The sequence below is a fragment of the Pimephales promelas genome, chromosome 14 (genome assembly GCF_988280905.1).
Source record: "Pimephales promelas chromosome 14, fPimPro1.hap1.1, whole genome shotgun sequence".
NCBI classification, from domain to species: domain Eukaryota; kingdom Metazoa; phylum Chordata; class Actinopteri; order Cypriniformes; family Leuciscidae; genus Pimephales; species Pimephales promelas.
Genome location: NC_142782.1, coordinates 6409582 through 6434052, shown reverse-complemented (window position 1 = coordinate 6434052; position 24471 = coordinate 6409582). Strand labels below are relative to the sequence as shown.

Here is a 24471-nt window from a genome sequence, read left to right as displayed (position 1 = left end):
TATCGAAAATCAAAATTTCGACCCGAAAAAAAAAAACGACAGTGTTACCCCTTACGTTTTTTTTTTGGGGCGAAAAATTAAGTATCCCCCAATCTTCTCAAAACTCTGGATTCTGATAGAGGGCCATGAGACTTAGACCTGAGTGCAACAATGGAGGCTCTAGACCCTTCCAGAGCTGAGATATCGAAAATCAAAATTTCGACCCGAAAAAAAAAAACGACAGTGTTACCCCTTACGTTTTTTTTTTTGGGCGAAAAATTAAGTATCCCCCAATCTTCTCAAAACTCTGGATTCTGATAGAGGGCCATGAGACTTAGACCTGAGTGCAACAATGGAGGCTCTAGACCCTTCCAGAGCTGAGATATCGAAAATCAAAATTTCGACCCGAAAAAAAAAAGACAGTGTTACCCCTTACGTTTTTTTTTTTGGGCGAAAAATTAAGTATCCCCAAACTTCTCAAAACTCAGGATTCTGATAGAGGGCCATGAGACTTAGACCTGAGTGCAACAATGGAGGCTCTAGACCCTTCCAGAGCTGAGATATCGAAAATCAAAATTTCGACCCGAAAAAAAAACGACAGTGTTACCCCTTACGTTTTTTTTTTTGGGCGAAAAATTAAGTATCTCCCAATCTTCTCAAAACTCTGGATTCTGATAGAGGGCCATGAGACTTAGACCTGAGTGCAACAATGGAGGCTATAGACCCTTCCAGAGCTGAGATATCGATAATCAAAATTTCGACCCGTAAAAAAAAAGACAGTGTTACCCCTTACGTTTTTTTTTTGGGGCGAAAAATTAAGTATCCCCCAATCTTCTCAAAACTCTGGATTCTGATAGAGGGCCATGAGACTTAGACCTGAGTGCAACAATGGAGGCTCTAGACCCATCCAGAGCTGAGATATCGAAACTCAAAATTTCGACCCGAAAAAAACAAACGACAGTGGTACCCCTTTCGTTTTTTTTTTTCAGGCGAAAAATTAAGTATCCCCCAATCTTCTCAAAACTCTGGATTCTGATAGAGGGCCATGAGACTTAGACCTGAGTGCAACAATGGAGGCTCTAGACCCATCCAGAGCTGAGATATCGAAAATCAAAATTTCGACCCGAAAAAAAAAAACGACAGTGTTACCCCTTACGTTTTTTTTTTTGGGCGAAAAATTAAGTATCCCCCAATCTTCTCAAAACTCTGGATTCTGATAGAGGGCCATGAGACTTAGACCTGAGTGCAACAATGGAGGCTCTAGACCCTTCCAGAGCTGAGATATCGAAAATCAAAATTTCGACCCGAAAAAAAAAAACGACAGTGTTACCCCTTACGTTTTTTTTTTTGGGCGAAAAATTAAGTATCCCCCAATCTTCTCAAAACTCTGGATTCTGATAGAGGGCCATGAGACTTAGACCTGAGTGCAACAATGGAGGCTCTAGACCCTTCCAGAGCTGAGATATCGAAAATCAAAATTTCGACCCGAAAAAAAAAAAAGACAGTGTTACCCCTTACGTTTTTTTTTTTGGGCGAAAAATTAAGTATCCCCAATCTTCTCAAAACTCAGGATTCTGATAGAGGGCCATGAGACTTAGACCTGAGTGCAACAATGGAGGCTCTAGACCCTTCCAGAGCTGAGATATCGAAAATCAAAATTTCGACCCGAAAAAAAAACGACAGTGTTACCCCTTACGTTTTTTTTTTTGGGCGAAAAATTAAGTATCTCCCAATCTTCTCAAAACTCTGGATTCTGATAGAGGGCCATGAGACTTAGACCTGAGTGCAACAATGGAGGCTCTAGAGCCTTCCAGAGCTGAGATATCGATAATCAAAATTTCGACCCGTAAAAAAAAAGACAGTGTTACCCCTTACGTTTTTTTTTTTGGGCAAAAAATTAAGTATCCCTAATCTTCTCAAAACTCTGGATTCTGATAGAGGGCCATGAGACTTAGACCTGAGTGCAACAATGGAGGCTCTAGACCCTTCCAGAGCTGAGATATCGAAAATCAAAATTTCGACCCGAAAAAAAAACGACAGTGTTACCCCTTACGTTTTTTTTTTTGGGGCGAAAAATTTTGTATCCCCAATCTTCTCAAAACTCTGGATTCTGATAGAGGGCCGTGAGCCTTAGACCTGAGAGCAAAAATGGAGGCTCTAGACCCTTCCAGAGCTGAGATATATCGAAAATCAAAATTTCGACCCGTAAAAAAAAAAGACAGTGTTACCCCTTACGTTTTTTTTTTTGGGCGAAAAATTAAGTATCCCCCAATCTTCTCAAAACTCTGGATTCTGATAGAGGGCCATGAGACTTAGACCTGAGTGCAACAATGGAGGCTCTAGACCCTTCCAGAGCTGAGATATCGAAAATTAAAATTTCGACCCGTAAAAAAAAGACAGTGTTACCCCTTACGTTTTTTTTTGGGGGCGAAAAATTAAGTATCCCTAATCTTCTCAAAACTCTGGATTCTGATAGAGGGCCATGAGACTTAGACCTGAGTGCAACAATGGAGGCTCTAGACCCTTCCAGAGCTGAGATATCGAAAATCAAAATTTCGACCCGAAAAAAAAACGACAGTGTTACCCCTTACGTTTTTTTTTTTTGGGCGAAAAATTTTGTATCCCCAATCTTCTCAAAACTCTGGATTCTGATAGAGGGCCGTGAGCCTTAGACCTGAGAGCAAAAATGGAGGCTCTAGACCCTTCCAGAGCTGAGATATCGAAACTCAAAATTTCGACCCGAAAAAAAAAACGACAGTGTTACCCCTTACGTTTTTTTTTTTTGGGCGAAAAATTAAGTATCCCCCAATCTTCTCAAAACTCTGGATTCTGATAGAGGGCCATGAGACTTAGACCTGAGTGCAACAATGGAGGCTCTAGACCCTTCCAGAGCTGAGATATCGAAAATAAAAATTTCGACCCGAAAAAAAAACGACAGTGTTACCCCTTACGTTTTTTTTTTTTTTGGGCGAAAAATTTTGTATCCCCAATCTTCTCAAAACTCTGGATTCTGATAGAGGGCCGTGAGCCTTAGACCTGAGAGCAAAAATGGAGGCTCTAGACCCTTCCAGAGCTGAGATATCGAAACTCAAAATTTCGACCCGAAAAAAAAAAACGACAGTGGTACCCCTTTCGTTTTTTTTTTTTCAGGCGAAAAATTAAGTTTCTCCAATCTTCTCAAAACTCTGGATTCTGATAGAGGGCCATGAGACATAGACCTGAGTGCAACAATGGAGGCTCTAGACCCTTCCAGAGCTGAGATATCGAAAATCAAAATTTCGACCCGAAAAAAAAAAACGACAGTGTTACCCCTTACGTTTTTTTTTTGGGGCGAAAAATTAAGTATCCCCCAATCTTCTCAAAACTCTGGATTCTGATAGAGGGCCATGAGACTTAGACCTGAGTGCAACAATGGAGGCTCTAGACCCATCCAGAGCTGAGATATCGAAACTCAAAATTTCGACCCGAAAAAAAAAAACGACAGTGGTACCCCTTTCGTTTTTTTTTTTTCAGGCGAAAAATGAAGTTTCTCCAATCTTCTCAAAACTCTGGATTCTGATAGAGGGCCATGAGACTTAGACCTGAGTGCAACAATGGAGGCTCTAGACCCTTCCAGAGCTGAGATATCGAAAATCAAAATTTCGACCCGAAAAAAAAAAACGACAGTGTTACCCCTTACGTTTTTTTTTTGGGGCGAAAAATGAAGTTTCTCCAATCTTCTCAAAACTCTGGATTCTGATAGAGGGCCATGAGACATAGACCTGAGTGCAACAATGGAGGCTCTAGACCCTTCCAGAGCTGAGATATCGAAAATCAAAATTTCGACCCGAAAAAAAAAAACGACAGTGTTACCCCTTACGTTTTTTTTTTGGGGCGAAAAATTAAGTATCCCCCAATCTTCTCAAAACTCTGGATTCTGATAGAGGGCCATGAGACTTAGACCTGAGTGCAACAATGGAGGCTCTAGACCCATCCAGAGCTGAGATATCGAAACTCAAAATTTCGACCCGAAAAAAAAAAACGACAGTGGTACCCCTTTCGTTTTTTTTTTTTCAGGCGAAAAATGAAGTTTCTCCAATCTTCTCAAAACTCTGGATTCTGATAGAGGGCCATGAGACTTAGACCTGAGTGCAACAATGGAGGCTCTAGACCCTTCCAGAGCTGAGATATCGAAAATCAAAATTTCGACCCGAAAAAAAAAAACGACAGTGTTACCCCTTACGTTTTTTTTTTGGGGCGAAAAATTAAGTATCCCCCAATCTTCTCAAAACTCTGGATTCTGATAGAGGGCCATGAGACTTAGACCTGAGTGCAACAATGGAGGCTCTAGACCCTTCCAGAGCTGAGATATCGAAAATCAAAATTTCGACCCGAAAAAAAAAACGATAGTGTTACCCCTTACGTTTTTTTTTTTGGGCGAAAAATTAAGTATCCCCCAATCTTCTCAAAACTCTGGATTCTGATAGAGGGCCATGAGACTTAGACCTGAGTGCAACAATGGAGGCTCTAGACCCTTCCAGAGCTGAGATATCGAAAATCAAAATTTCGACCCGAAAAAAAAAAGACAGTGTTACCCCTTACGTTTTTTTTTTGGGCGAAAAATTAAGTATCTCCAAACTTCTCAAAACTCAGGATTCTGATAGAGGGCCATGAGACTTAGACCTGAGTGCAACAATGAGGCTCTAGACCCTTCCAGAGCTGAGATATCGAAAATCAAAATTTCGACCCGAAAAAAAAACGACAGTGTTACCCCTTACGTTTTTTTTTTTGGGCGAAAAATTAAGTATCTCCCAATCTTCTCAAAACTCTGGATTCTGATAGAGGGCCATGAGACTTAGACCTGAGTGCAACAATGGAGGCTCTAGACCCTTCCAGAGCTGAGATATCGATAATCAAAATTTCGACCCGTAAAAAAAAAGACAGTGTTACCCCTTACGTTTTTTTTTTGGGGCGAAAAATTAAGTATCCCCCAATCTTCTCAAAACTCTGGATTCTGATAGAGGGCCATGAGACTTAGACCTGAGTGCAACAATGGAGGCTCTAGACCCATCCAGAGCTGAGATATCGAAACTCAAAATTTCGACCCGAAAAAAACAAACGACAGTGGTACCCCTTTCGTTTTTTTTTTTCAGGCGAAAAATTAAGTATCCCCCAATCTTCTCAAAACTCTGGATTCTGATAGAGGGCCATGAGACTTAGACCTGAGTGCAACAATGGAGGCTCTAGACCCATCCAGAGCTGAGATATCGAAAATCAAAATTTCGACCCGAAAAAAAAAAACGACAGTGTTACCCCTTACGTTTTTTTTTTGGGCGGAAAATTAAGTATCCCCCAATCTTCTCAAAACTCTGGATTCTGATAGAGGGCCATGAGACTTAGACCTGAGTGCAACAATGGAGGCTCTAGACCCTTCCAGAGCTGAGATATCGAAAATCAAAATTTCGACCCGAAAAAAAAAAACGACAGTGTTACCCCTTACGTTTTTTTTTTTGGGCGAAAAATTAAGTATCCCCCAATCTTCTCAAAACTCTGGATTCTGATAGAGGGCCATGAGACTTAGACCTGAGTGCAACAATGGAGGCTCTAGACCCTTCCAGAGCTGAGATATCGAAAATCAAAATTTCGACCCGAAAAAAAAAAAGACAGTGTTACCCCTTACGTTTTTTTTTTTTGGGCGAAAAATTAAGTATCCCCAATCTTCTCAAAACTCAGGATTCTGATAGAGGGCCATGAGACTTAGACCTGAGTGCAACAATGGAGGCTCTAGACCCTTCCAGAGCTGAGATATCGAAAATCAAAATTTCGACCCGAAAAAAAAACGACAGTGTTACCCCTTACGTTTTTTTTTTTGGGCGAAAAATTAAGTATCTCCCAATCTTCTCAAAACTCTGGATTCTGATAGAGGGCCATGAGACTTAGACCTGAGTGCAACAATGGAGGCTCTAGAGCCTTCCAGAGCTGAGATATCGATAATCAAAATTTCGACCCGTAAAAAAAAAAGACAGTGTTACCCCTTACGTTTTTTTTTTTGGGCGAAAAATTAAGTATCCCTAATCTTCTCAAAACTCTGGATTCTGATAGAGGGCCATGAGGCTTAGACCTGAGTGCAACAATGGAGGCTCTAGACCCTTCCAGAGCTGAGATATCGAAAATCAAAATTTCGACCCGAAAAAAAAACGACAGTGTTACCCCTTACGTTTTTTTTTTTTGGGCGAAAAATTTTGTATCCCCAATCTTCTCAAAACTCTGGATTCTGATAGAGGGCCGTGAGCCTTAGACCTGAGAGCAAAAATGGAGGCTCTAGACCCTTCCAGAGCTGAGATATCGAAAATCAAAATTTCGACCCTTAAAAAAAAAAGACAGTGTTACCCCTTACGTTTTTTTTTTTGGGGCGAAAAATTAAGTATCCCCCAATCTTCTCAAAACTCTGGATTCTGATAGAGGGCCATGAGACTTAGACCTGAGTGCAACAATGGAGGCTCTAGACCCTTCCAGAGCTGAGATATCGAAAATTAAAATTTCGACCCGTAAAAAAAAGACAGTGTTACCCCTTACATTTTTTTTTTGGGGCGAAAAATTAAGTATCCCTAATCTTCTCAAAACTCTGGATTCTGATAGAGGGCCATGAGACTTAGACCTGAGTGCAACAATGGAGGCTCTAGACCCTTCCAGAGCTGAGATATCGAAAATCAAAATTTCGACCCGAAAAAAAAACGACAGTGTTACCCCTTACGTTTTTTTTTTTCGGCGAAAAATTTTGTATCCCCAATCTTCTCAAAACTCTGGATTCTGATAGAGGGCCGTGAGCCTTAGACCTGAGAGCAAAAATGGAGGCTCTAGACCCTTCCAGAGCTGAGATATCGAAACTCAAAATTTCGACCCGAAAAAAAAAAAAAACGACAGTGGTACCCCTTTCGTTTTTTTTTTTTCAGGCGAAAAATTAAGTTTCCGCAATCTTCTCAAAACTCTGGATTCTGATAGAGGGCCATGAGACTTAGACCTGAGTGCTACAATGGAGGCTCTAGACCCATCCAGAGCTGAGATATCGAAAATCAAAATTTCGACCCGAAAAAAAAAAACGACAGTGTTACCCCTTACGTTTTTTTTTTGGGGCGAAAAATTAAGTATCCCCCAATCTTCTCAAAACTCTGGATTCTTATAGAGGGCCATGAGACTTAGACCTGAGTGCAACAATGGAGGCTCTAGACCCATCCAGAGCTGAGATATCGAAAATCAAAATTTCGATCCGAAAAAAAAAAAACGACAGTGGTACCCCTTTTGTTTTTTTTTTTCAGGCGAAAAATGAAGTTTCTCCAATCTTCTCAAAACTCTGGATTCTGATAGAGGGCCATGAGACTTAGACCTGAGTGCAACAATGGAGGCTCTAGACCCTTCCAGAGCTGAGATATCGAAAATCAAAATTTCGACCCGAAAAAAAAAAACGACAGTGTTACCCCTTACGTTTTTTTTTTGGGGCGAAAAATTAAGTATCCCCCAATCTTCTCAAAACTCTGGATTCTTATAGAGGGCCATGAGACTTAGACCTGAGTGCAACAATGGAGGCTCTAGACCCATCCAGAGCTGAGATATCGAAAATCAAAATTTCGATCCGAAAAAAAAAAACGACAGTGGTACCCCTTTCGTTTTTTTTTTTCAGGCGAAAAATGAAGTTTCTCCAATCTTCTCAAAACTCTGGATTCTGATAGAGGGCCATGAGACTTAGACCTGAGTGCAACAATGGAGGCTCTAGACCCTTCCAGAGCTGAGATATCGAAAATCAAAATTTCGACCCGAAAAAAAAAAACGACAGTGTTACCCCTTACGTGGGCGAAAAATTAAGTATCCCCCAATCTTCTCAAAACTCTGGATTCTGATAGAGGGCCATGAGACTTAGACCTGAGTGCAACAATGGAGGCTCTAGACCCTTCCAGATCTGAGATATCGAAAATAAAAATTTCGACCCGAAAAAAAACCGACAGTGTTACCCCTTACGTTTTTTTTTTTTGGGCGAAAAATTAAGTATCCCCAATCTTCTCAAAACTCTGGATTCTGATAGAGGGCCATGAGACTTACACCTGAGTGCAACAATGGAGGCTCTAGACCCTTCCAGAGCTGAGATATCGAAAATCAAAATTTCGACCCGAAAAAAAAACGACAGTGTTACCCCTTACGTTTTTTTTTTTGGGGCGAAAAATTAAGTATCCCTAATCTTCTCAAAACTCTGGATTCTGATAGAGGGCCATGAGACTTAGACCTGAGTGCAACAATGGAGGCTCTAGACCCTTCCAGAGCTGAGATATCGAAATTCAAAATTTCGACCAGAAAAAAAAACGACAGTGTTACCCCTTAGTTTTTTTTTTTTGGGCGAAAAATTAAGTATCTCCAATCTTCTCAAAACTCTGGATTCCGATAGAGGGCCATGAGACTTAGACCTGAGTGCAAAAATGGAGGCTCTAGACCCTTCCAGAGCTGAGATATCGAAAATCAAAATTTCGACCCGAAATAAAAACGACAGTGTTACCCCTTACGTTTTTTTTTTTGGGCGAAAAATTAAGTATCCCCAATCTTCTCAAAACTCTGGATTCTGATAGAGGGCCATGAGACTTAGACCTGAGTGCAACAATGGAGGCTCTAGACCCTTCCAGAGCTGAGATATCGAAAATCAAAATTTCGACCCGAAAAAAAAAAGACAGTGTTACCCCTTACGTTTTTTTTTTTGGGCGAAAAATTAAGTATCCCCAATCTTCTCAAAACTCTGGATTCTGATAGAGGGCCATGAGACTTACACCTGAGTGCAACAATGGAGGCTCTAGACCCTTCCAGAGCTGAGATATCGAAAATCAAAATTTCGACCCGAAAAAAAAAAAACGACAGTGTTACCCCTTACGTTTTTTTTTTTGGGCGAAAAATTTAGTATCCCCAATCTTCTCAAAACTCTGGATTCTGATAGAGGGCCGTGAGCCTTAGACCTGAGAGCAAAAATGGAGACTCTAGACCCTTCCAGATCTGAGATATCGAAACTCAAAATTTCGACCCGAAAAAAAAAAACGACAGTGGTACCCCTTTCATTTTTTTTTTTCAGTTTCTCCAATCTTCTCAAAACTCTGGTTTCTGATAGAGGGCCATGAGACTTAGACCTGAGCAGGGACGTGCACAGGGGGGTTGCTCAGGTTGCCCGGGCAACTGCCCATATGCCCTTCTCGACTCAGGTTGCCCTTCTGAGGAAAAAAAAAATCGTACAATGGATGTAGAATTTCACGTAGGCCTAGACAAAAAATAATATAAAAATCACAAAGCCTCATTCACTTCCAAAAAAAAAAAAAATTGAAAGTCAAACTATTTCCACGAGACCATAGACTGCACGCGACCGGTGCGTATGGTAAGGCACCGCAAATCACTCAGGCCGCGCCTCCATCTCGTGTCGCGCGCTAATTAATGTGTACGAAGTCCATGACAAAATGAAGCGAAACTATCCTTCTCGTCACGAAAAGAGGAAGAAGAAAAACATGAGAGTGAATTGCGGGAACAGCAGTCAGGTAAACTTGTGTTCTGTCCTCTCTAGTGTCAGCAAAGTTTGATGGTTTGTCTGGGCAGGCAGTGCATCTCTTGCATCACTTTTTGCCTGACAAAAGTGAGAGTAAAATACCATTATTTATTACGTTTTGTTTTTGATAAACGACAAAGTGCAACAACAGTGTTTGTTTACTGCAGCTCGGAGAACATAACCGCGTCGCGTGTGTTGCGTTCATATGCGCGTGCACGAAATGAAACTCGCATTTTTCAAGCAGAAATGTGGAGACCAGAGAAATACTGTACAATACGTGAATGATGGCACTCCCAATCAAAGTACACATTATAAAGACACTGATTATCTAGTCTCAGTGTAGTTAAAAACTCTAAACAACTGCACTAATTATGCAAGATATAAACCAATGTATTGGCAATTTGACATTGATTGACTATTGATTTATAGGCTATATTGAATTTAAAATGATGATTAGATGGACATTCTGGTCAATATGAATGCAAATCCCCCAGTAAATAACCATAAATCAAGATTTGCTTTAACATGCATAAAAAAAAATTAAATAAAAATCATAGGCTACTGATTCCGAAAATACCCAGGCTGTAGAGTGAACCAAAGCTAATCCCAAAAGCCAAAGTTCAGGGTTGTACTTTATTATTTTCTTCTTGTTCATGTTTACGTTAATATTCACTTGTTATCTTAACATTCTATAAAAATGCTTTATTCAGTAAATATTGTTTGTTTGAACCTCATTCTGTTCTATATTGTTGTACTTATTCTTTGACTGTTTTGTTTAAAGGAGGGAGGATTGTATTGGGCGGTATTGAGTGGCAATGGCAAATGGTTTACATGGCATCACAGATCAGGTAGAGGGGCCCTTAGCAGAATTTTGCTTAGGGCCCCAGGGGGAGGTCAGGATTGGCAAAAAAAAGAATTGTATTTTTTCCCGAAATCTAAGCGTTTTTTATTTTTTTCGAGTTTTTTCCATTCAATCCAGATTATTTCTTTTCAAATAAATAAATAAATAAATAATAATTTAAAAAACAATAAACAACAATATGAAGAACTCTTTTGCTCATTTGTCTCATCTCTGACATTTTGCAATCTTCATAAATAATTATAAGACCATAAGATGAGGCATTGCGTCTGGACATAAACACGGCCAGATAAGGCAATTTGGAAGGTGACAAATTCAACTGAATATATTCCTTCATATAGCCCGTGAGGGGGGGGGGGGGGGTGTGTGCCCTTTTTTCAGGTCAGAGCAACTGCCCCTCAAAATTCCTGTGCACGTCCCTGCTTAGGACCTTTCGGGATCTTACAATTTTTGCATACTTGGACTTTCAACAAAAGGACAGAAACCTTACAGATTTTGTTAATAATAATAATAATAATAATAATTAAAGCTGCAAGCAGCATTTATCAGTGTTCAAGCAGTTCAGATCTTTAAGGCATTTAAGCACAAAAGCATCAAAAGACATTAAGTTGTATGTAGCAGGCATGATTTATCATGATATACTACATTTCAGTGTGATATTACATAATTAACCATGTTCCAATATGATTTATCATAATTTACCATGTTAAAATATGATTTACTACAGTTTATTTCACACACTCATTTTCAACTTCAGGATCACAGTCATTTTTTACTAAATGTGGTTGTAAATGTTAAAAGATTGAATTGCTAAAGTTATACTATGAATTATAGTTGAGTATTGTGAAAAAAAAAAAAGTAATTTAAACAGCAGCGGGCAGTAAAACACCACTCATTGGCCACCTATAATTCGGTCCTCACGGAACTTTGCGGAGGAACTTTGGTTGCTGTAGCGCCACCTATGGGCCAATCGGGCTCATACTCTGATAGCTTCTCCACAATTTGAGGCCCTACCATCTGACAAAGTTTCAGAGCTCCAGCCCTTACGGTTTGGGCTGCACGATGCGTTTTAGGGGATTTTTTTTCTCTTTCTAGCACCACTTCGTGCTTGAACACCTAATAATGAGAGACCTTCTTGACGATTATAGCGCCACCTATGATCTGATCCTCACGAAACTTTGCATGCTTCCTAACCATGTTAGGACACATATGCTCATAGATTTTTGTGAAGTTGTGACTTTTGGGGGGGGGGGGGGGGGGGGGGATTTAGGGGCTTTGGACTGAATTTTGCCACAGACCACTATCTAAATGACCCTGTTACAGCAAACCAAATGCAAAATTTCAACTTTTTTTTTTCGATAATTATTGATCTAGAGAGTCCAGAGAATAGGCCTAGACTGGTTTGGTCCCGATTGGGCAAAAAACCAGGGACTAGTTCGCAAAAGTGGGTTTTGGACAAAAAACGAAATAACAAAAATTTTTGTTATCTTGAACACCTAATAATAATAATATACATTAACTGATGTTTCAGAGATGAACCAAAGTCTTATGGGTTCGGAATGACACGAGGGCGAGTAAATGGTGCCCATTTTCTAAACCTTTAATGCAAGTTACTCCCCATTAACTGAAAGCGGCAAGGCTATGTTCTGTCTACATTTGGCAAATACTGATAGATAATACATGTTTACATTTTCAATTGACTAGATGAAAGTCTGTTTTTAGTCTCAGCAGTAAGAAGTATGCAAGAAGTTCATCACAGAAGGGGTCTTGAATTCTGAATGTTTGAATTCTGCAAGCCCAGATATCAGTGCAGGATCGGTCATGTAAGAAACAAATCAATGATACAATGACAACTAATGCAGATTTGGGCACATTAACTGCACAATTCAATGAAAGTACTGCATTAATGTTGAATGATTCAGTTTGAACCGCGTTTGAATTCTGTGTACGTCAATGTTATGAAAGGGATAGTTCACTTTGAAATGATGTTTTTGTATGTTTTAGCTTACCTCAAGGGCATCCAAGATGTAGTTGTCTTTGTTTCCGCAGTATTTTCAATTTTGATATTTTTAGTTCAAACCGTTCTTGTCTGTCAGTCATATAATGGAGGTCTATGGTCACCACCTCACTGAGCATGCACAGAGAAGTCCACACTGAACATGATTTAATGACTCGTAAATGTAAGTACACATTGATGGCCTCAGACTCGAAATGAGCGGTTTGTGTGAGAAAACGAACAGTATTTATATCGTTTTTACCTCTTGTAACCACAGCCACATCCAAGTGATCTGAGGGCGCGAGCACTTTGTGGCTGAGGTAACAAGAGGTAAAAACGATATAAATACTGTTCGTTTTCTCACACAAACCGCTCGTTTCGTATTTTAGGCCATCAATGTGTACTTACATTTACGAGTCATTAAATCATGTTCAATTTGGACTTTGAGGTGGTGACCATAGACCTCCATAATATGACTGATAGACAATATCAAAATTGAAACTACTGCGGATACAAAGACACCTACATCTTGGATGCCCTTGAGGTAAGCCAAAACATACCAAAAAATGTATTTCAAAGTGAACTATCCCTTGAACAAGTTCCTATTGCCACAGAATAAGCGTCTTGATGAAAACAGCCCAAGCCACTGGAAATACTTCTGAAACAGTTACATGGTCAACGCCAGAATTATTAACTGAAAAGAGTGCTGTGTGTTGACTGAGTGGACACTGAATGAAGTACGGCGACACTGGTCTGACCTCTTTTTCTTTGTGACAATGAGCACATCATTGAAGAGGAACAGGTAGAAGCTCTTGTAGCCGAACGCCTTCCTGAAAATGCTGAGATCATCAGTGTACGCAGCCAGCTCGCCACTCTTCTTCAGCCAGCGAGACGACGACACTAACGGGAAAGGCTAAAAACATACATGAAGTGTAAGAGACACACTACTGTATGACAAAGATTTTAAATACAAAGTAGGTTCGAGAAATAATCCTTTCTTTGTTAAAAGAAATCTCCTGATCTCACGAGTTGGTCTTTGCACTCGTCTATCCAATTGACTTGCCCCACTTCTTCCGATCTCACTCATTTTCCAACCCTTTACATCCATAAACTTGGGATGTAATATTCACTTTTTATGATCCAATCAATTCTAGATGCATAAAATCAGTAACAATAAAATACAATGTAAAAATGTAATGAATTAATTAATTAACAATGTATTAGTAAATGTTGAATTGACATTAAGATTAGTTCATTCTTAGTTCATGTTAACTAAGGCAGTTAACTAATAGTAACAATGAACCTTATTGTAAAGTGTTTTTTATTCAGTCAGAAATAAATCAAAGTGGTTGCAAAGGTTTTAGTTTTCTTATATATATAAAAAATCTCAAGTATTTTTGTGGGACAAAACCTGGAAACAAGTGTTTATCACTTCAGGTCCCATCGTCCTCAAGTCAATGGTTTTTTAAAAGGGTTTTAGTAAAATACTTGAAAAAAGGTCTGCGGTGAACACAAGCTCAAGATATATTCACACTTTATTGTATGATGTACAATACATCAGTTATGCCCTCGTGTCATTTTTAAAGCTTTACTAGCCTTGATGATTTAAAAGTGGTTGTCAAAAGCATTAGATGAGTTTTCCTGTTCAGGTGATGACGTTTGACTAAAGACAAAAGGTGTAAAAGTAATAAGCTTTTGTTACTCACAGACCTTATTTTCTGAAATAATCCAAAAAAGCCAATGGAAAAATATTAAGTATTTGGATTTTGTCGAGGGAAACAGGGTGACGCTCCACAAGAGTATGTCATTACTGCAAAACTTTATATTGAAAACTAGGCCTCAACTGAAATTAAATGTGTCTTTTATCAGCCATACCTTGATTTTACCAAACTCCATCTGTTTCTGGATGGTGTACATCTGCTCCGTCCGCTCCATCCTCCGTGCTCCATCATTACAGTTCTTCACCAGCTGACAGGAGGAAAGAGAGAAAAAGCTTGAGAAGTGAAAAACTGCTTCAGTACAGTACAGTTTGTGCTACCAAATCATTTCTGAGAAACACTCATGAGCACTGTCATATTTTAGGCAACTGGAAGTATAGGGATGAATTCAGGTTGATTGGGACACTTTTTGCCATTGAGGTGACTGAGGAATAGTGTCCCGATCAACCTGAATTCACCCCTATGAAAATATAAGTAATATAATAAGTAAGCTGCACATGTGTAACTTGTGGCTTCAAGAATAGCATACACTCACCTAAAGGATTATTATTATTCATATATGCAATTAACTAATCAACCAATCACATGGCAGTTGCTTCAATGCATTTAGGGGTGTGGTCCTGGTCAAGACAAAATCCTGAACTCCAAACTGAATGTCAGAATGGGAAAGAAAGGTGATTTAAGCAATTTTGAGCGTGGCATGGTCTGAGTATTTCACAATCTTCTCAGTTTACTGGGATTTTCACGCACAACCATTTCTAGGGTTTACAAAGAATGGTGTGAAAAGGGCAAAACATCCAGTATGCGGCAGTCCTGTGGGCGAAAATGCCTTGTTGAAGCTAGAGGTCAGAGGAGAATGGCATAAACAAAATGAGAACATGGTCTTGTTACCACTGTGCAGGCTGGTGGTGGTGGTGTAATGGTGTGGGGATGTTTTCTTGGCACACATTAGGCCCCTTAGTGCCAATTGGGCATCATTTAAATGCCACGGCCTACCTGAGCATTGTTTCTGACCATGTCCATCCCTTTATAGCCACCATGTACCCATCCTCTGGTGGCTACTTCCAGCAGGATAATACACCACAAATCATTTCAAATTGGTTTCTTGACCATGACAATGAGTTGACTGTACTAAAATGGCCCCCACAGTCACCAGATCTCAACCCAATAGAGCATCTTTGGGATGTGGTGGAACGGGAGCTTCGTGCCCTGGATGTGCATCCCACAAATCTCCATCAACTGCAAGATGCTGTCCTATCAATATGGGCCAACATTTCTAAAGAATGCTTTCAGCACCTTGTTGAATCAATGCCATGTAGAATTAAGGCAATTCTGAAGGCGAAAGGGGGTCAAACACAGTATAGGTTTGGTGTTTATAATAGTCCTTTAGGTGAGTTTATATCAACACTGAAGTTTTGTTGAAAGTTTTTTTTTTGGACCAACAAAATGTTAGGTTATTTATCTAGTAGATATGACTCTAAACCAAAAGGTGTAGTTTTCCACATCCCGAGTTGATGGATAGAGAGTAGCACCATACCTTACTGATAGCTTTTAAAGCCCAACGGGCAGCATAGTATTCAGCTGTACCGTCTGGGGTTTTCTGACAGATGGTCTGTGTAGATATGGAAAGACAAACAAAAAAATAATAAAACTTTAAAATAAGGTTCAATAGTTAACATTAGTTAATTAGCATGAACTAATAATGACCTGCACGTTAATCTTTGTTAATGTTAATTTCAACATTTATTAATACTTTATTCAAATCTTGTTAATATTAGTTAATGCACTGACTGTGGACATAAACAGAAAATAAGCAGCTGTACTTTGGTTATTTGTTAGTTAATACATTAAATAATGTTATTGTTAACTAATCAGAATCAGAAAAAAAAGCATATTAAAATGTTGGTAACTCTTTAGATTATAGCCCAGAAAGTAATGCGTAATTAAAGTGATTTTACAGCGTAACCTTCGGTAATTATAGTGCACCTACAACATACAATATAAGTAAAAGGGAACAATATTTCAAGTTTAGGGAATAAAGGGGTAACAACCAGCATATAAAAAAAATATTTATACTGCAAGTATTAACTAAGGGGTACTTATTCTACAATTTATGATATAACAATCTTACATTTGGGAGCAATTTAGCAAGAGCATACCTTTTTGATATACTGTACAGGCTTTTTAAAAATTACAGGGTACATATCTATACATTTATAAAGTAATATTTTTAACAAAAGTGCACTGAAAACGAAAAGTATTGCAACTTTTTCTTAAATATTGGGGAAAGATACTCTTGTTTCATGTAGTGGTTCTTGTTACCCTCTTGTTCCATGTAGTTACTGGGTAAGTACAATAAATATGCATACACAATCTTATAACACTGACTCAGAAACATTTATTATACAAGCACCACTTACCCTGTAACCAGATATATTTCCCTGTATATTAAAAAAAATTGCAAAGTCTTGGCTTTTCTTCCCTTGAAACATGTTAGCCCGAACATAAACATCTGCACTTTTGCTATCAATTTTTTTATTTTTATAAATGCATAGATGTACCCTGTCATTTTTAAAAAGCCTACAGCATGTAGTGATACACGATTGCTACAAAAAGGTACGCAGTGAATGTTCTCGCTAAATTGCTCCCAAATGTAAGATTGTTGTATCTTAATAGTACAATAAGTAACCCTTACTTCTATAATACTTAGAATATAAATATATTTTTTAATTCTCCTGGTTGTGTTACCCTTTATTCCCTAAACTGTACATATTGTTCCCAACATGTAAGTACTTTACAGGTACACTATAATTACATAGAGTTACACAGTAAATTCCTCTTAATTACACCGTACTTTCCGGGCTGTACTCTAAAGCATTACCAAAATATTTTTTGAAGGATCATGTGACACTGAAGACTGGAGTAACGGCTGCTGAAATTTCAGCTTTGCATCACAGGAAAAAAATAACATCTTAAAATATATTCCAGTCAGTGTAAATGGTTATTTAAAAAAAAAATGTAACAATATTTACAAATAACAAAATACATTTTTTTTGTTCTTATCAAACGATATTTTATGCTCACTCTCGGTGAGCATAAAATACTTCTTTCAAAACATTTGACCAGTAGTGTATTCCATAAGACTAACTGCAATAATGCAATCTTTAGTTTATTTACTAGCCATAAACAACCTTCCTATGGCTGTTTGCAAAGTGAAATGAGAAAAGTGAGATTTTATTCCAATTTCCAAACTCAAACTCATATAAAGCTGTTGGTAACAGGAGGAATGTGTCTCTTACGTCCAAGAGAAGTGGCAGACGAGTAACTCTCTGCATGGGTAAGATGAGGAAGGAGATCATGGGTAAACCGCCACACTCTTCGCTGCCTTCAATCTGCTTCAAACTCTCTCGAAACGCAGTGTTGCTTGACCTAAAACACAAAAATACATCACAGGCCGCAATGAATTCCACCGAAATACTGTTTTCCAATCTGTACCGCTGTGGTAGCATCTGTACTGTGTGTATTGGCACTTACAGTAGTTTCTGGAGCGTTCTCTGCTGGAAAGTCTCATTGGAACAATACACAATATACGGTTCAAAGTGGTGAGTCGCATGATTTTTCACTATATCACTGATGTCGTGAATCACAGGGTGTTTTTGGTGACGCTTTTCCAGATCTTCAAAAAACCTGAGAAATTTTTGTAAAAATATGAGGGTCATTTTATGTAAAGTGTATCAAAACATGTCAAAATAAGACCATATTTACAAATAAAAAATAAATAATTATTAGGTAATAGAAAAAAATAGATAAAAAAATACTAGGATGTAAACCAGTTGAGGGGTTTACCAGCCTAATTCGAACCAGACCACCAGGGGGCGGCAAAGCAACGTGTAGCTCTCTACTCCACACCCTCTGTGTGTTTTGTTGTTGTTGTGGTTGTTGCGAGAGGAGACTTTTAGTATAATTGTAAAAAACGTCATTCGGGTCATGGTGCAACGTACCTATTTGCTTTAAATTCTTTACTGATTTTTTAATAAAGTAACATGAGGATACAATTTATATTCTTAATAATATTTCAAGATGAAAATTTACTGGACTGAAGCAAGGTTAGGCTTAGCCTACATCATCCATTCGCTACATGATTTTTAGTTTTGTTAGGAAAATCTTGTTAAAATGATAGTATCAAATATGATACATCAGGCTTATGAAGGTTTCTACATCTCTCAGTCATCATCATTGTATTGCATTTGTATGTTTTGCTCTCAGAATAAAAAAAAGTGGGCCTTCTAAATAGATGTGTTTTTCCATATTATATGAGCTCCATATTTTTCCAATATCATAGTATATAAGCCATGAAAGACTGATGCATCAGCCATAAAACTTTTTTTCTTTTTTTTTTTTTAAATTCTGTCTTAAGTTTAAATGACCCTTCAAATATATTGGCATGACCCCATCCTGTGTTCAATCTGGTCTTGGGTGGTCTTGTATGTTAATTCCTGTTTTGCACCATGTTTTGTAGTTTTTATGTTTATTTTTATTGTTCATAAGAGTATTTCTATACTCCTTGTCTGGTGTTGTCCTTTGTTGGAGGATTCGTTGAGAGGTTCTCTTTTCTGCTCTCTGGTTTTCTCGTGTTTACTTCGGTTGTTATTGTTAATATTTTAATAAAGTTCCCCAGCACATGGATCCTGCCTTGACTCAAGTCTGAAAGCACTCCCAGATAGCACATGTACGTCTGCAAGATGTCTGTTAAAGATCACTTCATCTGGAAAACATCTGCTGTTTACTAACATCTGATAGACATCTTTAAGATGTCAGTTTAACATACATTCTAAGTCATTACATCTTAAAGACATCTTTTAAACGTCTATTTGACATCTGACAGGAAACGTCTCATAGACGTATTGCAGGTGAGCAAACACGTTTCCTGTCGGATGTCAAATAGACGTTTACAAGATGTCTTTAAGATGTAATGACTTAGAATGTATGTTAAACTGACATCTTCTAAACGTCTATTAGACATCTGACAGGAAACGTCCTATAGACTTATTGCAGAAGAGCAAACACTTTAAAAACTACGTCTTCCAGATGTAAACACACATCAAATAGATGTCTCCGTGATGTACGTGTGCTATCAGGGCTGTACCAGTCAAAAGTTTGGACACACCTTCTCATTCAACGTTTTTTCTTTCAACGTTGTATATTATATTGTATATTAATACTGAAGACATTAAAATTATGACTCAACAAATATGGAAAAGTCCACAAAAATATGTTAAATAACCCAGAATATGTTTTATATTTTCAATTCTTCAAATTTCTTTCAATTCCTTTTGCTTTGATGACCTCTTTGAACACTCTTGGGATTCTCTCAATCAGCCTCATGAGGTTGTCACCTGGAATGGTTTTCCAACTATCCCAGTTCTCAACGTTCCCAGAGGTTAGGACTTTTCCTTCAATCTCCAGTCCAACTCATCTCAAACATCTCAATTGGATTTGGATCGGTGTTTGTGGAGGCCAGGTCATCTGATGCAGCACTCCATCTTGGACAAATAGCTTGTACATAACCAAAAAGTGTGTTTGGGGTCACTGTACTGTTGGAAAACAAATGATGGCCCTACTAAGCGCAAACCAGATGGGATGACATGTCGCTGCAAAATGCTGCATTTGACTAAGACACTTACAGCGTCACCAGCAAAGTACCTCCACACCATCAGACCTCCTCCTCCATGCTTCACAATGGGAGCCGCACATTCGGGAACCATTCGTTCACCCTCTCTACGTCTAAAGACTCATCGGACCAAAGGACAGTTTTCCACTGATTTAATGTCCATTCTTAGCCCAACAAGTCTTGTACTTATTCTGCCAAAGTAATGGTTTCTTTGGCACAATTCGACCACGAAGGCCTGACTCGCGCAATCTCCTCTGAACAGATGTTGAAATATGTCTGCCACATGAACGCATGTAGTAGCTCTTGGTCTTCCTTTCCTCATGAGGGCCAGTTTCTTCATAGCGTTTGATCGTTTTTGGCGACTGCACTTGGGGATAGATTTAAAGTTCATGAAATTTTTCAGATTGATTGACCTTCATTTATTAAAGTAACAATGGACTGTATTTCCTCTTTATTTAAATGAGTGTTTCTTGCCATAATATGGATTTGTAGTAGCACTAATTTAATTGCTATGTAATAGCTATTGACTCTACACAAGACCACTGATGGTCTAAAGCACATTAAGAAGGCAAGAAATGTCACAGATGAACTCTTGACAAGCCACACCTGTGAAAATGAAAACCATTCCTTCCAGGTGACAACCCCGTGCATCTGATAAGAGAATGCCATTAGTTTGCCAAGCTGTCATCGAAGCTAAACGATAGTCAAATGTTGCACTATCGCTTTGAATCTAAAACTGTCATGCACAAAGACTTCTGGAAAATTGAGGAAAATTAAGTTTGACTTGAATTGCAAGAACAAAGCTAAATAATTCCATGCATGTTCTTTCATAGATTGTACATTCATACTGAAGACATCCAATGTTGAAAATAAAAATAAAGAAAACCACTGAAAGAGAGAAGGTGTGTCCAAACTTTTGACTGGGGTGTCATACAAGACCCAAACTAATGATTGTTTGAGAAGAATGGACTTCTCCTTAGAGACTTAGCTTAACTGCTGGAACACGGTTTCATTTCACATCAGTTACTTGCCTCTACACTCTTAGAAAAAAGGGTTCATTGGGGTTCTATATTTGAAGCATAGGGTTCTTTACTCAACTCCAAAGAACCTTTTATGCTAAAAAAAGGTTCTATAATGACAAGAAAGAAGGTTCTTTATAGGCTATTATTCATATATATTACATTATTCTGCCACAGTTTGTAGTTGCATTTAAATTATTGTTTATTAAGTAACTTAATATCACATTTTACTCATTTTTTGGAGGAGAAAAACTGAAATGGCACTCTTCATGCGATTTTGATTAACTACATAAAATGATATAAATAAATTCTTTTTCTAACCCCCATATCTTGAATTTTGTGATCATTCACATGCACTCATAAATACATTTAAGGGTCTTGATGTTTGTCAATAATATGAAATATTTCTTCCGGAAAGGACAAAACAAATGACAATGAATGACCCCAAAAGGCTCCATATAGAACTTTTTTCCTGGTTACAAAGAACGCTAAAGGGTTCTTATTATTATTGAACCCTTAACCTTTTAGGGGTTCCAAATACGTAGCGCTGATAGAACCTTTTAAGGTTCTATATGGAACTCTTTCATCTTTGCTGTGTGCTCTCCACCCGTGTTAATTATCTGAACCTGCTCCTCCCGAACTTTGTTAACAGAAATCATTCTAACATGATGATTTTATGCTCAAGAAATATTTCTCATAATTATCGATATTGAAAGTCAGAATTGCGTGATGTAAACTCACAATTGCGAGAAATAAAGAATTGAAGAATCAGAATTGCAAATTGATATCGTGCATTTCTGACTTTATATATCTCGCAATACTGAGAAATAAAGTCCAAATTATCTTATCCAAATTAATATGTTTTATTCCGTGGCAGCAACCAGTTTAAATAATAAAATACAAAGGTAATAGAAAGTTTATTTAAGCTATATGTGAGATATGCATATCAAACAGAACATTTTAAGTCTGTTCTTTATTAGCTCTAAGGGCAACTCCCAGACTGGAGGGAATCACTCCCACAGTCAAGCTAATTTAGAGTGCTTGTTTCATAAACACCACCAAACTGCATGACACAACATGTTTCGAAACTTCAGTATATATCACAGCCACTTTACTTTAGCCTATAGCCATACAGTGCTTAGAGCAGAACACATGCACAGCTTCTGGGGAAACAGGTATAAAGTTTCATTGTAAATGTGTGAAAGACCATGTTTTGAGAAACATGAATCCAGGCAGCAGAAAGTTGCTTAACCAGTTCAACCAGCATGTTTGGACACGTCCAGCAGTGCATTTACTGCACTCAGGTCTCTTGCATGATCCTGCATACAGTTTTTTTAATGACCTGTATTAGATCTGGCTCAGAAAGGTGCTGAACCAGTAATTCCACTATTAATGTTCCACTATTGTTTTATATCTAAAGCTGTCACGCTCAAAGACTTAATAATCACAGATGTTTATGCCACCCTAAAATGAGAGGAAACAAACCATACTCAAGTGTTGAGTAAATAAAATGGAATTATTGGCCACTTGGCTGATAACTTTGTAAGATAATATCTTTAACTTGAACTTCAAGAACAATTGTCTGACTGTCACTGATGAAAATGATCAAACCGAATCACTCTCGACATGCATATTCTAAAGACCTTTACTACTTTCTACAATCAGATGTGTATCTACAATGCTTCACAATAAGACATCATGCTGCAAGAGAGCATTGCACTTGAAGAAATAAATATATGATAAGATATGAACTTCTTAAAAAAAACTTTGGTAACACTTTATAATAACTGCACGCTATTAATCATTAGTTAAGCATGAGTAAACAGTTAATACATCATTTAGAAAACATTAATAGACATTAATATGCAGTTTATATAGCTATACATGCTTTTTTCTTTATTTTAGAAGCATATTTATAATGCATTTAATGATTGTATTTTCATACTTTGTTAATGATCAATTAATAATTTCTAAATGAAGTATAACATTATTTGCAAACCAGTTGTTTAAGAGTTGTCAGTCATTTATAAGACCACTTGGAAAGTGTACGTAAATGTAGTAAATACAGGTAGTTATAAAGCATTTATTAGTGGTCAGTTAACTATTTTTGTGAGCTAATCTAAAGTGAGGACTAGTCATGCTTTGCAAAGCATTTATAAAGACTCGTCAATCTTCTAAACAGTAAAATGTAACAAACACAACACAGTGATACAGAACATAGAAATATTTAACAGCCTTTAAAAATGCTTTACAAGGCATGACTAGTCCTCACTTTAGATTAGGTCACAAAAATAGTTAACTGACCACTACTAAATGCTTTATAACTACCCAAATTAATCCTTAATTACAGCATTAATACATGTTAATAAAGCATTTATTAACACATTAAGTAACCATCACTATATGTCGGAATAATAAGATGTATGAATGTACATTTAAATAGTTTATAAATCATTTACTTACTCGCTCTAAGTAATCGTATGAACCACGGACAACTCTTAAATAACTGGTTTATAAAAAATGCAATTCTTCATTTAGAAATGATAAATTGATCATTAATAAAGGATGAAAATACAATTATTAAACAAATTATAGATGTGCTTTTAAATCAAGAAGAAAGCATTTATAGCTGTATTTATGAACTGCTTATTAATGTCTATTAATGCTTTATGAATAATGAATTAATGGTTTACTCATGCTTAACTAATGATTATTAGCGTGTAGTTATTATAAAGTGGTAAATTTTATTTCTCAACAGTATCAATCCATATTAGAATTTAGAATAAAGAGTCTACCCTTTGATCCATATTAAAATTTAGAAGGTGAGTGAACGTTCATACCGTTTGCTGACTTCCTGGATGACAGATATGTTGGAGAACAGGTGATGGTGCTCCGTTGTGGTCATGGTCTTTTTCAAATCTGCGCTGTCCTTAAAGTGACGCACCAGGATGCTTACACTGTGCTGGTAGGAAAATTCTGATGTGATGATTTCAAAGATGGCCTGCACAAATACAGAGACACTATATTACATGGGTATTACAAAATACTGAATAGGTTGTATAACTTATACTGATCTTTATCCCCTCAAATGCCAGGAACAAGAGGCCAGGAACCAATACACTGATATGATGTAGAAACATCAAGAAACATTTATGATAAAAAGAGGATTCTATGAAGAACCTATGGTAAAAGTAAGTTGTTGTTTATTAAAAGAAGAAGAAGAAACTAAAAACTGAGATGCCTACTTGCATACTATGCAAATACTATGCAAAAAAAAAAAAAAAAAAACAATACGGCAAGAGTCATAGGTTTGAATACATAGAATTTGGAAAACAGTGGGCAAAAAGTATCCGGATGACCTACTACTGAACCACAGGATAGGACTTGTGAATGGCAGTGCAGCGACAACTAATGCTGGCTGGTCACGTGACATGATGACACGGGGGATGTAGTACGTTCGAATTTAATTCATACTACCCAGATTCATTTTTGTAATGGTTTCAAACCAAATGTAGAAACAACCAAGTATGCAGTATGCGATTTGTTAGGTGAAGAAACTGATCCTAATGTGACAATAAAAACACCAAAGAAAGATTTTGGCAACCTCCATTGAATTCCAAATATCTCTTTAAAAACAGAAAGGAAGAAAACAATCCCCACTTTATGATTGTCCAGGAGTTAAGAA

The 24471-nt window shown here is 37.7% G+C and overlaps 1 protein-coding gene across 1 annotated transcript in view; it reads right to left on the bottom strand.

Annotated features, from left to right (window-relative positions):
• The window catches only part of arhgef16 (Rho guanine nucleotide exchange factor 16), a 41134-nt gene that overhangs the window by 5464 nt on the left and 11199 nt on the right, over positions 1-24471 (bottom strand). The window contains exons 6-11 of the mRNA XM_089119341.1: positions 23627-23787; positions 17631-17783; positions 17396-17525; positions 15634-15708; positions 14254-14346; positions 13137-13291 (exon numbers count right to left, since the gene is read on the bottom strand). Coding sequence (XP_088975467.1) covers positions 13137-13291; positions 14254-14346; positions 15634-15708; positions 17396-17525; positions 17631-17783; positions 23627-23787 — 767 coding nt within the window. The remainder of the gene's footprint in view (positions 1-13136; positions 13292-14253; positions 14347-15633; positions 15709-17395; positions 17526-17630; positions 17784-23626; positions 23788-24471) is intronic.